We start from the raw sequence: 17,863 nt of genomic DNA, 5'->3' as shown, positions 1-17,863 counted from the left end.
GGGTAGCCCCACTCAAGAAAATGACACTGCCACGCCTGGAGCTCATGGGAGCTGTGATTGGAGCGAGAATAGCAAAAAAAACTCATGACCACACTGAAAATGGAACAAAACCAGATCAAAATGTGGACAGCCTCTATGATTGTGCTGCATTGGATTTGCAGCTCAGTAATGTAAACAGTTTGTCGCAAACAGAGTGACACAGATCCAGTTCTTGACCAATCCAGAGTCATGGTCACATATGGAAGGGAAAATAAATCCAGCCGACATCCCTACAAGAGGACAAACTGTTCAAAACTTGACACAGAGCCAGCTATGGTGGAACGGACCAAGCATTCTGGCATCACCCAATCAGTCGGAGGAGATTGATGACGAAGGATCCAGAAGAGGTGGATACAGAACTCAAGTCCAGTGACCTGGTGACTGTACAGCTCACATCAAACAGCACAGACAGCACTGAACCCATGTTGGAGCTTGAAAGGTACAGCAAACTGAAGAGTGTTGTGACCGCCTGGATAAAGAGATTCATAGCCAATGCTCATACAAACATGAAGATGCAAGGTGAACTGACTGCTGACGAACTGTTCAAGGCAGAAAACTCAGCACCCAAAGCTCAACAAGGAGAAAAAGGCACGCAGATGGAAGTACAGGCAGAGACTTGTGACCAGCTTCTGGAACAGCTGGCGAAGAGACTACCTACTGGATCTATAGTCAGCACACTGCTGTATGTAACACACCACAGCCCACCCAACTGAAAGTGAGTGACGTTGCAGTCATCGGAGAAGATAACACACCTAGACAAACCTGGAAACTACGGAAGTTTGAGGAACTGTTTCCAGGCCAAGATGGCCTAGTTAAGTCATGTTCAGTTCGAACTGCCTCAGGGACTTTGAGGAGACCTATTCAGTTGATATACTGCTTAGAGATTTAGATGAACACAGTTGTTCATCGGGCGGAGGATGTTGTAACTTAAATGGGTGACAGAGTTAATGTATACAGTTCATTCATTGAGCTGTATCTAAAGATATATTTCTTTTACAGTTATTTACATATGTACAAGAGTAATTGTATTAGAATTCATGTGATGGATATTGAGAGAACTATGTACATATTTCTGATGTATTAGATTACGCTATTGACCGCAAGTACCAGAATGCGTTGCGACAGGAAGTTTAAAAAAAGCGATAGCGTCAGTTATGTACAAGTAAATCAGTATTATTACTAAAAGAAGCTTTCATCTCACAACCGACGTCCTGAGTCATTACTTTGAAGATAGTTATTCTATATACCCATAACATGATGCAGCCACCACCATGCTTGAAAATATGAAGAGTGGTACTCAGTGATGTGTTGTTGGATTTGCGCCAAACATAACATAACGTTTTGTATTCAGGACAAAAAGTTAATTTATTTGACACATTTCTTGCATTTTTACTTTAGTGCCTTAATGCAACCTGGATGCATTTTTTTATTTATTTTTTTATTCTGTACAGGCTTCCTTCTTTTCACTCTGTCATTTAGGTTAGTATTGTGGAGTAACTACAATGTTGTTGATCCATCCTCAGTTTTCTCCTATCACAGCCATTAAACTCTGTTTTTAAACTCACCATTGGCCTCATGGTGAAATCCCTGAGCGGTTTCCTTCTTCTCCGGCAACTCGGTTAGGAAGGATGCATGTATCTTTGTAGTGACTGGGTGTATTGATACACCATCCAAAGTGTTATTAATAACTTTACAATGCTCAAAGGGATATTCAATGTCAGCTTTTACATTTTTTCCCCATTTACTAATAAGATGCCCTTCTTTTCAAGGCATTGGAAAACTTCCCTGGTCTTTGTGGTTAAATCTGTGTTTGAAATTCACTCCTCAACTGTGGGATGTTACAGATTGTGCATTATATGTGGGGTACAGAGAGGTAGTCATTCAAAAATCATGTATTATTGCATACAGAGCCCATGCAATGTATTGAGTTTTTAAGCCACTTTTCACTCCTAAACTTATTTAGGCTTGCCATAACAAAGGGGTTGAATACTTACTGACTCAAGATGTTTCAGCTTTCATTTTTTATTAATTTTGTAAACATTTCTAAAAACATAATTCCACTTTGACATTATGGGGTATTGTGTGACACAACATCTCAATTTAATCAATTTTAAATTCAGGCTGTAACACAACAAAATGTGAACAAAGTAAAGGGGGGTGAATACTTTCTGAAGACAGTGCTTTCGTACCATCACCTCGCAGATTGCTCCTCTCCATTAGATCCCATCTGATCTTGGCACCTCGTACACCTCGTACACCTGCTCCTCCCACCGCTACCCCTCTAACTCTCCTGCTATCTCCTCCCACAGGGCTCTGCAGCTGCTACAGTTGGCCTTATGTGAGACCGCTGTTCCCTTTTGAATACAGTATCATCCCTGATTCTCTGCCTGTTTGAGTGTGAGAGCGAAGTTGGGTACGTGCCACCTGGCAATAGCTTTGAAGGGGGGGACCCTTCCAAACCTATAAACCCTTTTTGATTTCAAAAGCTTTTGTGTGGGGAAAGTCTGTGAAAGTCATATTCACACCGAGGTCGTGGTGATTCAGGACTGCCACCTGAGTGTTTTAGTCCTTTTTATTCTACTACAACATATTGTGTTGTTTTTGTAAGAAAATGTTTCAGCAAATGGCTTATTCTTCAGCATACTGTATAGTGCTGGTTTTTATCTCCTTTTCCTTCGCTCGCTCTCTTTCTCTTCCCCCCCCCCGCACCATCTCCCCATGTCCTCAGACTGATTGTGTGAGTGCACCGCAGCAGTCTACATTCAATGCTCTCTCTGTCTGTCTGCATCTTCTCTGTCTCTCCTATGATGCATCGCCCTCATTTCCTCCACCCATGCCTCGTGGCACTGTAACTCATAAATATTGTTCCTGTTTCCTATCAAAAAGAAAGACACCGGACAGACACATTTTCTGATGTAAATGAGTTTATGTTCAGCCAGTGCCAATGTAGATGTGATTTGAGGAGTGTATATAATTTGCTGAAGTATGGCTGGTTATGGACTCACATAGGGCCCTGCAGCTGCTACAGTAGGCCTTATGAGTCAGCTATTCCCTTTTTGAATACATTATCATCCCTGATTCTCTGCTTGAGTGTAAGAGGTAACCTGGGTATGTGCCACCTGGCAATAGCTTTTAAATGGGAAACCTTTTTGATTTCAAAAGCTTTTGTGTGGGGAAAGTCATATTCACATCGAGGTCATAGTGATTCAGGATTGCCACCTGAGTGTTTCGTTTTTTTAATTCTACTCCAGCATGTTGTGTTGTCTTTGTTGGAAAATGTTTCAGCAAGTAGCCTATTCTTCAATGCTGTTTTTCTGTCCCTTTCCTCCCCCCCCCACCATCTCTCCATGTCCTCAGACTGATTGTGTGAGTGCACCGCAGCAGTCTACAATCAATGCGCTCTCTGTCTGTCTGCATCTCCTCTCTCTCTCTCTCCCATGATGCATCACCCCCGTTTCCTCCACCCATGCCTCGTGGCACAGGAACTCGCAGAAATATTCGTCCAGTTTCCATGTCAAAAAGACAATCAGAATGACCTGTTTTCCTTATGTAAATGAGTTTTGTTTTCAGCCTGTGCCAATGTTGACTTGATTTGGGGAATGTTTTGAATTTGCAGAAGTATGGCTGGTTATGGACTTCTGCTCTCTTGGTATGTTAGATAAGAGGATAGCAGACCATGCATTCACCATCTCTGGAGGTCCAGTTCAGCCCTGTTGGGGTACATTGCTTCTCCATTTGACAGTGGAGCCAGTGGAGTGTCAGCCTCATTATGGAGTTACCCCATCCTCTGGCTCTCTGCTGTGGGCCTTGACAGCCTGGTTTTGGAAGTCACTAGGTTGTGGAGGAAACAGTTGAGATTCAGAACCTACTGTATAGTAGTGAGCCGACTAGTTAATTTGAACCGCGGAAGGAAGAAACGTAATCCGTTTTGCATCTGGGTCATGTTCAGTAGGGCACATAGATTTGTAATGGAAAACATAAATAACTTTTCTTATTGGACAAGTTCAGGTAGTGTCTTTCCATTTCCCAACCTACTGAACAGGACCATGTACTGAGTTCTCTGTTATTTTGTGTTTGGCCTTAGGTGTGGAAGTTGAAGGGGTCGGATGAGCATCTGAGTGTGGAGAGAACGACGGGAGGCAGCCAGGAGGGGCTGGTGAGTCCCGATGCACCCATCCACACCTCAGCTACTGACTCTGTACAAACAATTGGCCCAGCACAAACACCTGCCTACTTTCAGTTCTCTATATACTGTAGGCATACATACACTTATACGGTTCTCCATGTCGTTATCTCTAGTTGTGTCCTGGTTCTGACTTTCTGCACTCATCCATATATTTAAAAGTAAAGAAAACGCCTTTAGATTATTGGATACCAGCTTGAAAAATGTAATTGCAAACTCTCAAACCACATTCGCTTTTTCAAAAAGTGCTGCACAGTTGAATAGACAGAGAAGTCCAATTATACTCCCTAACTTGGATCAGCAAGGGAAAGGCTCCCAAAAGAAGAGGGGGAAGAGGAAGATGAGGATTTTTTTTCTTGTCAAAAGCAGTTTTTGGGGGTGGATTCCTGTACCGTGACAGAGGGCACAAGTTGTCATTACCATGCAACCGTCGTAGTCTAATCGTGTCTAAGCTTCCCATTCTACTTCAGAGATCAGTATTGCATCTCCTCCGAAGGCTAATATGTATTCCTGGCTTAGCATACACAATCTACAATGACTCCATGTTAGCCTGAGCACTGAAATACATTTGGGGAATGAGGGCATTTCTGTTCTACAGTATTTTATCTCCAATGCTGGGTGTACAACTGATAAGTAAACACCGCTTTCCTCAGGTTAGCTGCTTATTTATGCTTTCGGTGGAGATTTAACACTTTGTATTAACAAAGCTGTCAAGCATTTCATACTAGGGCTATTATGGTGACTGTATTGCCACCACAGCACACCAGTAGGCACGAGCCATGAACACAGTCAAATTCCACGTGACCGTTTAGTCACGGTAACTAGACTTCTCCAAGCTCTGATGCTGCTGATGATCAATAGTAGCCTACCAAACTTGCTAACGTCGTGGAAATATTGGTTCAATAATATCTCTCAGATATCGGAGCCTGTGAATTCAAATAGACTTTATTACAAAGTAACAAGCCGAGTTGGTCCATGGAGCAACTGCCGGTCTCAGTCCACTCCTTTTATACAGTTTCATGCTTATTCAAGTTTCATAGTCCCTCCACTTTAAGCTAATAACCATATCCCCTTGGCTTTACTCCACGATTGTTTCCAAATCTAAGTTCTTTCCTCTAGGCGGGGTTTCAACTCCCCTCTAGTTCCTTGGATCGATTATATTGGTGGCGCGCCTGTACATTATTTCCAGAAAATAATAAGTACAGATTACTATTGGCAATTATAAGATTGCTACATGTCATTATCGTATTATAATATTACTACAGGCCATTATAGGATTAAGTACAGATAACTATAGGCCATTATAGAATTATACCAATAAATACACTTAATCGCAGGAATACACATTGTGTCTTTGCTTACTCCTTTTAGAGCTCTTCAGCATTTTAACAAGAAATACATTCTCTTAACAGAAAACACCCATACATTCCCCCGTCCCAAACCCTTAAATTTGATCCAGTACACGTGAGAAGGAGAAGCACCTTCTGTATGTATTGCTGTGGAGGCAATCTGCCTCCCTTTCTCCTTATCGACCGTTGCTCCTCTTCCTCACCCATACTGGGGAATCGGGAGCAAACATCTCCTTTCACATATAGCTAGAAAGAAGTACTATATCCATCCTCCAGCCAATTGTACTTTAACATACCGTGTATACGCATGTGCATGCATTGCTTTGTCTTACCCGAGGTTTTCTCAGTTATGTAGAATACAACAAAAACAACAAACTCAACCTCATAAACCCTTATAACATCGTTCTCAATATGACACCTAAACATGTGGCCCTCCCTCACGGACACCTCTCCAACAACCATGTTAGCATAAGCGTTAAACCTGTCGGAGGATTAAGGGCATGGTCCCGGAAAAGCCCTATGTTACATACACGTTTCGACAAAACATATTCTCAGAAGGTCTAACATCATTTATAGTATCATTCAACAATTGATATACTGAATATATGTATATTCACTAAACACACTATTCATCACAATACAATGGGCAATCACCCCTTTGACACATTGCACAATCCAACGGTTCAATATGATGATAATGTCCATCTCTTTCTTTCCATCCCATTGGGCACCACTTACAATACCCTCTTTTAGGGCACAGTTGGTGCCAATGTGCTCCTACATTCGGTTGAAACCTGTGATCAGGATTAGGATCCTCATTATCCTCGACATAGTCCGGAGCTGGATACATGTCAGGAAGTTCACCATCTATTTCAATCTCTAACAATTGTTGTTGTTGATAGACGCGACAAGCCCATCCTCCCACTGGAGCTACTCCCCATTGGCTTTCAGGATTTCCAAATGGACAGTCCAAAGGTCCTCCTTTAGCATTACACGGTTTTCCCTTTTCGTTGGTGTATTGTCCTGGAGCTCCAGGGACAGGGTACACCTCCACGGGTGGGTTGATAATGACCGTCGTTGGATCAGGAGAGATTTCCGTAAAGGTAAAACACAACAGAATACCACTCCCATCACCACTAGTGCGACACCTATTGTTACGCACACCTCTGAGAAGAGGGAACGCAACACCCTGCTGCAACTCAACTCCCCGTGAAGCAAAAGAGGTATGGACTGTAGGCGTGAGTAAGGACAACAAAGGCAGAATTTACCGTTTACTAGGATTTATTTCCTACACGGTAATATGGGGAAAAGGGGCTGGACGGAACCAAAGCAAAGAAAGTAAATATCAAAGCTCCCCCCTCTCCTATCTAACCACTTAACTTAACACCACCTGGTGCCCTAACCAAAATACAGGGGGTGGTCCGCCCAGGTCTTACCTAGTGTGCCTAGACAATGAATATACTACGGGTATATGTATGCCCGCGGGCCTCTTGCCTAAGCACTCCCTAAGTGCCTTCCCCTTCCCCCCTGGGAACAAATGAAACAGAATAATTATTAACAATTTCACAAACACTCAGAAACACAGGACATCAATGAGGCTCTGTCTGACTGAGCAACAAACTCACAGAATATACCAACCACTCCCAGCAACAACGAACACAGTAAATTACTCCAAAGCCATCAGCCTCCTCTCTCAGCAAATATCTCTCTTTCAATCAAACTCTCTGCATTCCTCAGCCTTCAATGATCTCACCCTGCCTATCCTCTCTAATGATCTCTCCAAAATATTCAAACTCTCTCTCTAATCTCTTCTCATGATCTCTCCAAAATATTCAATCTCCCTCTAATCTTTTCTCATCATCTCTCCAAAATATTCAATCTCTAGCCTACAATGATCTCTCTCTAATCTCTAATCCTTTCTCTTCTGAACAGAACACTGGCTTTTATATCTTCAGGTGGCAATTTTAATTAGAGTCAGCTGCTTCTTGACGAGGGGGCGGGGTCAGCTCCAATCATCAATTAGCCATTGAGTCGACCAATCAGCTGGTTGGGGAGAACTCATGAAGCTGTCTCCTGAAACACATACACTCAAGTACAAACCAGAACACAGAAACTGGGGAACGTAACACCTATCATGATTGCCATTTTTTGCAAACATTGCTCCCCATTTTCCCAGGGGAGGCAATGGCAATCATCGCCAAACATAACACAAACGTCCCCTTTTTCTGCTAAGAGCCAATTCAAGGACTGCCTGTTCTGCCATGTCGTTCTGCTTGTGGCCTGTACGACTTCTCCCAAAGCTGTCAATGCAGAGTCTGTATAATTAATGAATCTTTGTTGGTTATAGTAAATAGAATTCATCCATTCTGGATTTTTGTTTGGTGTTATCCAGAGAAATAATGATTCAAATCCTTAACCTCATTTGTATTCCTTGGGGATTCCTCTAGGTCGGCCTATTGCTTCTAAATAGACCTTGGGGTCAGACTTATATTCTCTCCTTCTATGTTTGGTAGTTTGTTGCTTAGTATCACTAGGGTTCCATTCAGTGACCGTTATCTGTTGAATCAACCTAACCTTGCACAAAGGCCTGTCCATCCTTTTGGTATTGTTGCCCTTCATATGTTCCCTCCACATATCCAGAAGAAATCTGCCACTACCACAGTCTGTTCTTCATATGGTGCAATTAATGGTAGTGTTAGATTTTTGACAACTATCGTGAGTAATTACTTTTCCCACCCAACTCCCGGCTGCTTGATACGTAGGTCTCACGTAGGTCTCATGGGCCCTCACATGTGCCCTCACATGTGCCTCTAAACTTACCCATCTCATGCTGTCCTTCTGTGCTGTTAAGACATTCATATGGTTGTTTATAATCTATTTGATGCTTATATGGGGGTCTCTAACTTCTGTGCTTCCACCCGTACATCCAATTCTTGACACCATTTTCCCCAGTCTGTTTGGTTGTAGTATCTTCGATAGTGTGGATTACCCAAATATGACAAACATTCAGCTGGACAATAAGGCCTTCTTGATCTTCTCAAATAGCAAACGTTTTGATTCAAGTCAGCACAGTCCCTATAATCATAAGGATTAGGTACAACCACTAATTCTTTCAGTGGCAAAGGTGCACACAATAAGACATTTGTCTGTCTTAATTTAGACGCTCTATATTGAGCCCATTCATACCAGTCGTTTTCTTCTGCTTCCCTCCATAGTCGTTATTTTACCAGATCCCCGTTAGGGGGACCATGAGAGAGCAGAGAAGTCGATGACGGGGAACTCAACCTCCTCGCTACTTCTTGTTGTTTCTCTGTCTCCTTGGTCAGTGCCACTGTCTGGGGTATCTACCAGAGTAGATATGCCATCAGGAGAAACGTGCATGTCACTCCTCCCCATCCCTTGACTCTCTGGATCTTCAGGAGAGAGTGTCTGTTGGCTTGTGGGAGTTGCGCCTTGGTCCTCTTCTCCTTCTGTTTCCTCCAGGCTCCTGCTCCGGTGTATCAGCATCCTCTGCTTCCTCATGGCTTGATGGTCGCTCACCGATCCCTTCCGGAACTCTGGTGCAGTAGTTTAGATGCTACCACGTAGTGCTTCCTTCCACCTGGATGGCTGTTGGTGTCGCTAGGACCACCTTGTAGGGACCCTCTCGCCTTGGCTTGTTCCACTTCCTCCGGAACACTCGGATGTAGACCCGATCTCCTGTGATCACCGGACCGGGAACATCTGGTCCTGGTTCAGGTTCTTTTTCCTGGAGATAAATAACTTCATGGATAGCAGTTAGTTGTCTCACACATGCTTTTAACTCCATTTCTAATCGCTCTAATGAGGGACCTTTATAGGGCCCTCTTGGAACTGGCACTGGCATGGGTCGACCCGTAAGCATTTCATGCGGGGTTAGACTCATTAGATCAAGTGTTCGTGCATCCACCCAATTAAGCTTTGCGCTAGCACAGGTTTGATCCAGTTTAGCCTTGAGGGTTCCATTTATTCTGGTTATTACTTCTCTGGTTAAAAATGTTATCACTGTTCCTGATCCCTAATCTGCTGATGGTACTGCTTCTACCCATCTGCTAAATCTGTCTATTATAACCAACGTGTGTTACCGTTTACCTTCTTTATCATATCCACATGGTCTATTACTATATGTCGGAATGTGGCCTATGGGTGTGGTTATCCCTTTTCGTACATTGTTTTTCGCATATACTTCGCATCTCATTAGTGCATCATCTACCATTGCCTGTAGATATGGTGACCAGTATCCTTGTTTTTCTATTTTTGATTATCATTTCTATCCCTTCCTCTATCATTTCCCCCCTTGCGCAATGGTCAAAACCATGCACATCACAGACAGATTATTTCACTTATAAATTCACTGTATCACAATTCCAGTGGGTCAGAAGTTTACATGCACTAAGTTGACTGTGCCTTTAAACAGCTTGGAACATTCCATAAAATTATGTCATGGCTTCGGATAGGCTTCGGATAGGCTAATTTACATAATTTGAGTCAATTGGAGGTGTACCCATGGATGTATTTCAAGGCCTACCTTCAACTCAGTGCCTCTTTGCTTGACATCATGGGAAAATCTAAATAAATCAGCCAAGACCTCAGAAAAAAAATTGTTGACCTCAAGTCTGGTTCATCCTTGGGAGCAATTTCCAAACGCCTGAAGGTACCACGTTCATCTGTACAAACAATAGTACGCTAGTATAAACAGCCGTCATACCGCTCAGGAAGGAGACGCATTCTGTCTCCTAGAGATGAATGTACTTTGATGCGAAAAGTGCAAATCAATCCCAGAACAACAGCAAAGGACCTTGTGAAGATGCTGGAGGAAACAGGTACAAAAGTATCTATATCCACAGTAAAACGAGTCATATATCGACATAACCTGAATGGCCTCTCAGCAAGGAAGAAGCCATTGCTCCAAAACCGCCATAAAAAAAAGCCAGACTACAGTTTGCAACTGCACATGGGGACAAAGATTGTACTTTTTGGAGAAATCTGATGAAACAACAATAGAACTGTTTGGCCATAATGACCATTGTTATGTTTGGAGGAAAAAGGGGGAGGCTTGCAAGCCGAAGAACACCATCCCAACCGTGAAGCACGGGGTGGCAGCATCATGTTGTGGGGGTACTTTGCTGCAGGAGGGACTGGTGCACTTCACAAAATAGATGGCATCATGAGGTAGGAAAATTGTGGATATATTGAAGCAACATCTCAAGACATCAGTCAGGAAGTTAAAGCTTGGTCGCAAATGGGTCTTCCAAATGGGCAATGACCCCAAGCATACTTCCAAAGTTGTGGCAAAGTCAAGGTATTGGAGTGGCCATCACAAAGCTCTGACCTCAATCCTATAGAAAATTTGTGAGCAGAACTGAAAAAGCGTGTGCGAGCAGGGAGGCCTACAAACCTGACTCAGTTACACCAGCTCTGTCAGGAGGAATGGGCCAAAATTCACCCAACTTGTTGTGCGAAGCTTGTGAAAGGCTACCCAAAATGTTTGACCCAAGTTACACAATTTAAAGGCAATGCTACCAAATACTAATTGAGGGTATGTACACTTCTGACCCACTGGGAATGTGATGAAAGAAATAAAAGCTGAAATAAATCATTATCACTACTATTATTCTGACATTTCACATTCTTAAATTAAAGTGGTGTTCCTAACTGACCTAAGACAGGGAAATTGTACTAGGATTAAATGTCAGGAATTGTGAAAAACTGAGTTTAAATGTATTTGGCTGAGGTGTATGTAAACTTCCGACTTCAACTGTATATGTTTACTTTTTTTATTTGTACGTGAAAGCAAACAGATGTCTGCACTCCTCCACAGGGGGCACACTAAAAAATGCTCCACATCAATCAATCACTGTAAGGTACTTGGCATCTGGGGGAACATTGATCAGCAGCGTGTGAGGGTTTGGAACTTCCACAAGCCAGTCCTGTGCAATGTCATTTATTGCTCATAAGCCATGTACCAGTCTCCATTTCTTTCCATCTGCTTTAAGGACTGGCAATAAAGATGTATTATAGCAGCTCTGTGTTTCTATCAATACCCCTGCTTTTATCAGCCCCTCAATTGTCATGCTTATGCCTTCCTCGGCTTCTGGTTTCATATAATATTGGGCTTTCCAGGGGTGTTTAGCATCTGGTTTTAGTTTAATGCACACAGGACTTGCTGATTTTACTAATCCAATGTCTGTGTCATGTTGTGACACCCCTTCTGGTAAGTTTCTTTTCTATTTCCTGCCTCTGCTTGTTATCTGGTGCTATCCCTTCTCCTAATTCTACTTGTTGGTTAGCTCTAACTTCTGCCTCCTTTGGGTCCCCATTCATTACTGTTGCGGCCAGTATTTTAATAAAGGCTTTGTCAGTGGATAGGCTGTTTTTGTTCCACTTGCTTATTTTTGCTTGTTTCATCACGGGACCTAAATACTTTACTATAGCGCCCTTATTTACTAGCAATGTAATGTGTGGAACGGAATCAGAAATATTATGCTATTTTTTCCCACATTCTGAACCATCCCTGTCCATCACATCCATTGCTGCTCCCTGTTTCCTGGGACATAATTGGTACTGATTTTTCCATTTGCATTTATTATCCAAAGTTGTTCTAATAACAGGTCTTGGTAGGGGTCATAGTGCCATTGTGCACTCTGGTTTTGCTCGATCAGCTTCAGGAATCTGAGCCTGGATAAACCTTCCCCACTTCTTTACAGTTTGACCTATTTCTGTCTTCATTTCTCCCGACCAATACATATTTGCTGTTCCTTTTTGTCATTACCATTTGTAGGTTTTAGTCCCGTTACCCCTTCAGCAGAGCACTTCATTTGTATGCCCATTTTGCATAGAGCATCCCTTCCCAGTAGATTCATTGGGGTTTGTTCTGACAATAATATAGGAAGGGTCGCTGATTTATCATCAGCTGTTAAACGGACTGGAGCTGTCACTGGAATTAACTGCGTTTTTGTCCCGAGAATCCTATAGTTTTGGCATATTTACCAGACATGGGGAGATGAGAGGTATAATTTGGACTTACACATGTGTAAGTGGCTCCAGTATCTATCATCATGGATGTGCCTCTGTTCTCTATTTGAACCTGCAGGATAGGGTTCTTGATCAGCTCTCGTGTCACTGGGAACTGGGAACCTCCCCTGTAGGATCCTCTGGGCACCCCTAGTATCCCTGATTTAGGCTCCGCCCATGGGTTCACAGGACCCTGTGGTTGCTTCCGATTTTTGTTGCTAGCCTCCTCCAGTCTGTTTCCAATTATTTTGGTTCCTGTTTCCCTGTTGTTGCCAGGGGTTAATAGGGCACTTTCGTCGAGTGTGTCCTGGGTGTTGGCATCCCCAACAGATCCCAGGTGGTCCAAGCGGGCCCCTGTTTCCTCCTCTCTGATTGTTTTGCGGAAGTCTTTGTTGCCTATTGCCATTATTCCATTGTTGGGGTTGTTGTGCATACACATTCACTACAGGTGGTGTGGGTTGTACTTGGGCCTGCTGGACAGGAGGTGGTTGTAGTACTCCAGGGGAGACTGCAGCCATTGATCTGCTTCAGGCACAGGGGCTGTCACTGGAGCTTGGACTTTCTTTTTTTTCTCCTTTGTTCGTTAGCTCTTCCAGCTGGAGCTGTGTTAGCTTGTTCTGAATGGCTTTTCCTTGTTCCTTGAGTCTTTGTTTATCCTTTCTGTGTTTTTCCACCGCATGGATTACATGGTCACAGAATTCTTTGTGTGACTTTGAAGTCAGTCCCACCACGTCCTCCAGTCTGCTCCTTACTGACTGGGGCATGGCTTCAACCACTGAGTTCCGGGAACAGAGTTGTCATCAGCGGGTCCCCCTCTGGATCCCGTTCTGTTTCCTGCCTCCATCGTTTCAGCTGTCCATATAGGTATGCAGCTGGGCTTTCTGTGACCCCTATTGCTTCTCCTTTCAGTGACCTTTCAATCCTTGCCGGGTATTCCCTTCTTAGAGCACAGCAAAAGTCTGGACGGTGTGAGTCAAAGTCTATTCCATCTTCCAGTGTAGTCCTTTTTGCCTCGTTCAGGTTACTGGACCTCCCTACATCGTCCATCTCTGCCACTCCCACTACTCTCGCCAGCAGGGCCTTCAGATCCCCCACAGCCAGTAGCTTACCCATGGTTTGCTCTTCAAAAGTCCTTATCCATTTTCCTGCTCCATCATGGAGGTCAGGTAGGCGGGCAACCAACCCTTCCAGGTCCTGCGAGCCCCATGGGACATAATGCCCTTGAGTTCCTTTTATAAAAATTGGACATTGTGCACCATATCTTTCAGGTTCTTTCATCTTCCTCCTACTTGGCAGCCCTCTTTTTTTTCCCTTTCCCTGCCATAGACCATTTCCCCTAAAACTGGCTATACAGTTGAAGTCGGAAGTTCACATACACGTAGGTTGGAGTCAATCAAACTAGTTTTTCAACCACTCCACACATTTCTTGTGAACAAACTATGGTTTTGGCAAGTCGGTTAGGACATCTACTTTGTGCATGACACAAGTAATTTGTCCAACAATTGTTTACAGACAGATTATTTCACTTCAAATTCACTATTACAATTCCAGTGGGTCAGAAGTTTACATAAACTAAGTTGACTGTGCCTTTAAACAGCTTGGAAAATTCCAGAAAATTATGTCACAGCTTTAGAAGCTTCTTATAGGCTAATTTACATAATTTGAGTCAATTGGTGGTGTACCCGTGGATGTATTTCAAGGCCTACCTTCCAACTCAGTGCCTCTTTGCTTGACATCATGGGAAAAATCTAAAGAAATCAGCCAAGACCTCAGTAGAAAAAAAAAATAGACCTCCAGAAGTCTGGTTCATCCTTGGGAGCAATTTCCAAACGCCTGAAGGTACCACGTTCATCTGTACAAACAATTTGTATTTGTTATTTGGCTAAAGTGTATGTAGACTTCCGATCTCAACTGTATCTTCTCCACTCTCTCAATCTCGTTCCTTACACACCTGTTCTTTCCGCTCATTTTTTTTTCCAGCCTTCTTATTTCTCCGTCCACTGTCTTGCTTCCATTTCAGCTGTTATGTCCTCGTCCAGTGATTCTTCATCTCTTTTTACCTGCATTTTTGCTAAGGCCTCTCTCAATCCTCCATTGCAATCAAATCTTTCTGGACCTGTTTCTATAACTTGCTCAGTCTTTCCTGCCATTTTTGTTCTTTGTGCACTCAGGTAAAAGAAGAGGGAGTCTTCCTATCCTCTTCCACCTCTATTTCTCCCTTTTATTTCCACCACGGATGAATACAGAGAAAAGAGTCGGCCCGAGGATTGAACCCTGTGGCACCCCCATAGAGACTGCCAGAGGTCCAGACAACAGGCCCTCCGATTTGACACCGTCCAGAGTGTCAAATGACTGCCTCGCCTGGTTCACCAACTACTTATCAGATAGAGTTCAGTGTGTCAAATCGGAGGGCCTGTTGTCCGGACCTCTGGCAGTCTCTATGGGGGTGCCACAGGGTTCAATTCTTGGGCCGACTCTTTTCTCTGTATAGCCTACCTGGCTGGCATGAAAATGAACCATGGGAAAAGCATCATCCATTTGTTATTTAAGTGCATAGATGACATGTATTTTTTTCCCCCTGCCCATGTTCCGAGACAGGTGCATGATAATGGTCCATTCTGAATAAAAACAAATTTCACACATATATTATGTAGTGTACTGTATATGTTGATTTAAAAAAAATACATTCTAAGGCTGCATGATGCAAATCAAATGTTGATTTGAAATTTGTATTTTACACCCCTTTTTCTTCCCGATTTTGATCTTGTCTCATCACTGAAACTCCCCAACTGGCTCGGGACAGGCGACGGTGGTGTCATGCGTCCTCCGAAACATGACCCACCTAACCGCGCTCCTTAACACACACCAGCTTAACCCGGAAACCAGCCGCACCAATGTGTCGGAGGAAACACCGTTCAACTGGTGACCTGGGTCAGCCTGCAGGCACCCGGCCTGCCACAAGGACGCTAGCGCGCGATGAGCCATGTATAGGCCCCCCCCCCCCAGCCAAACGTGCCCCTAACCCAGACGACGCTGGGCCAATTGTGCGCCTATGGAACTCACGGCCAGTTGTGGCACAGCCCGGGAATGAACCCGGGTCTGTAGTAACGCCTCTAGCACCGCTGCGTCACTCGGGCCCATATCCTTTCTATTTTATTCAGCTATGTTTAATTGCATTTTTCATACTCTAAAATAATATAACATAATTCCACGGAATTTTAAGCAAATCTTTTCAGATAAATGAACTAGTGTAGCCCATAGCCAGATCAGGGCCTAACACTGAGTATGCTATTCTGTTCTTCTGAAATAGACAGAATTTTCTTCATATCATGTTTCTTTAGACCTGTCTAAAATAAATAATGGATTTATTGTGATGGTGTAGGCTATATTAAATGGGTTTATCATTTTTTTTAAATGTAGATGTGTTGATGCTAAATATGTTTGTTAATTAACGGCCAATTACCGTGAGATCGGCAGTTATTTGCTTGACGATCACCGGCTGACAACATTTCATGACCACCCCAGCCCTATTTCATACCATTTCTTTCAATGAGTCGGTCACCAGTTACAAAGAGCAACCCTTTTTCTCTGGTGTATTTACAATGACTCTTTGTACTGTAGTTGGTTCATGTAAGGAAGAAAGGCATCTCTTATATAGCCGGAGGCTACGTTTCCTACCACACTGCAGTGGAAGAGAGGATGATACTGTAATTTAGAATAACTCTCATTGAGGTTTGAAATTCCTCTCATCCCGGCTCTTTGTAGACTTATTTCCCTGCAGGCCCCCCAGCATATCATTGCTTTTGATGCAGGAGTGGTGTGCTCAGGCGGGTATTCGGCATCAGTCTCTTTTTCAGGTGCCTCTTAACAGGCCCAGCAGAGCCCCACTACAGATAAATTACAGTAGATTATTTCTGTCTTTAATACCGTCTCCTGACCTATGTGGCGCCCACTGCCCACGTTCTATTATGGAGGGCCAAGTCGACCCACGCAGTAAGGGCACACCTGTGAGGGGCAGACCTGCCAGTTTGGGAGGGGGGGAAGGGAGCTCGGTGAAACACTGCTGAGGTTGCAGTACGTGGAGAGTGACTGCATTATGTATACAGTATATGTAGATTTATTCACTCAATTGTTTCCTAATAGGGAAATGCATTAAGCAAGGGGGATAAGTCTTTAACCGTCCCAATTTGGAGACCTAATAGAATGCAGAAATTGGAGAGTTTCATTAGTACACAGTTTTTTGTACCTTTTTATGAGAAAAGTCATGTTTTTCTTTCTGTATCGACAGAAAAGTAGTTTCTGTATCCACAGAAAAGTAGAACAAGTACCGTAGTTCACAAGCTTGAATAATCTTTGCTGTATTCATAAGTTAGCCTAGCTAGCAGATTGTAATGGGCTAATGTGATGGTCCATTAGCCGTTACATGAAGGGTACTATTTGGTGTAGCACAGAGAATCTTCGACTAACCTTAATTTGGCGATACTATATTCGTTCTCGATTCGGCCAAACATGTATCTTCTAAAATATCAGTATCCAGTTGCAGGTGGTTTGTTTGAATTTAGAAAATGCTCCTTTTATGTGTACACTGCCATCTTGTCTATTTCAAATCTTCTCTCATTGATCGTGACAGGTGAGTGACATGCACTTTTAGGTGGACCCAACTGTCTCAATCAATGAGAGAAGATTTGTACACATTATTGGATTACTTCATGGAGCAAAACTTCTATTTATTTTAATAACAGAGCATTTTCTAAATTCAAATGAATCAATAAAATTGATTTAAATTGTTGTTTTTCCTCGTCAATCTACACACAATACCCAATAATGACAAAGCAAAAAAAGGTTGGTCGAAATGTTTGCAAATGTAGAGAAAAATAAAAAAATATCACATAAGTATTCAGACCCTTTACTCAGTACTTTGTTGAAGCACCTTGTAGCGATTACAGCCTCAAGTCTTCTTGGGTATGACGCTACAAGCTTGGCACACCTGTGTTTGGGGAGTTTCTCTCATTCTTCTCTGCAGATCCTCTCAAGCTCTGTCAGGTTGGATGGGGAGCGTCGCTGCACAGCTATTTTCAGGTCTCTCCAGAGGTGTTCGATTGGGTTCAAGTCTGGGCTCTGGCTGGACCACTTAAGGACATTCAGAGACTTGTCCCGAAGCCACTCCTGCGTTGTCTTAGCTGTGTGCTGAGGGTCGTTGTCCTGTTGGACGGTGAACCTTTGCCCCAGTCTGAGGTCCTGAGCACTCTGGAGCAAGTTT

The 17,863-nt window shown here is 43.3% G+C and overlaps 1 protein-coding gene across 1 annotated transcript in view; it reads left to right on the top strand.

The window, feature by feature from the left end:
- LOC139554257 (oxysterol-binding protein-related protein 10-like) overlaps nucleotides 1-17,863 on the top strand; it is a 129,784-nt gene that overhangs the window by 44,501 nt on the left and 67,420 nt on the right. The window contains exon 4 of the mRNA XM_071366999.1: nucleotides 4,124-4,195. Within this exon, the coding sequence (XP_071223100.1) occupies nucleotides 4,124-4,195 (72 nt within the window). The remainder of the gene's footprint in view (nucleotides 1-4,123; nucleotides 4,196-17,863) is intronic.

This window comes from Salvelinus alpinus, chromosome 26 (genome assembly GCF_045679555.1).
Source record: "Salvelinus alpinus chromosome 26, SLU_Salpinus.1, whole genome shotgun sequence".
Lineage (NCBI taxonomy): Eukaryota > Metazoa > Chordata > Actinopteri > Salmoniformes > Salmonidae > Salvelinus > Salvelinus alpinus.
The sequence above is the reverse complement of the archived record's forward strand: the minus strand, read 5'-3'. Positions and strand labels throughout refer to the sequence as shown.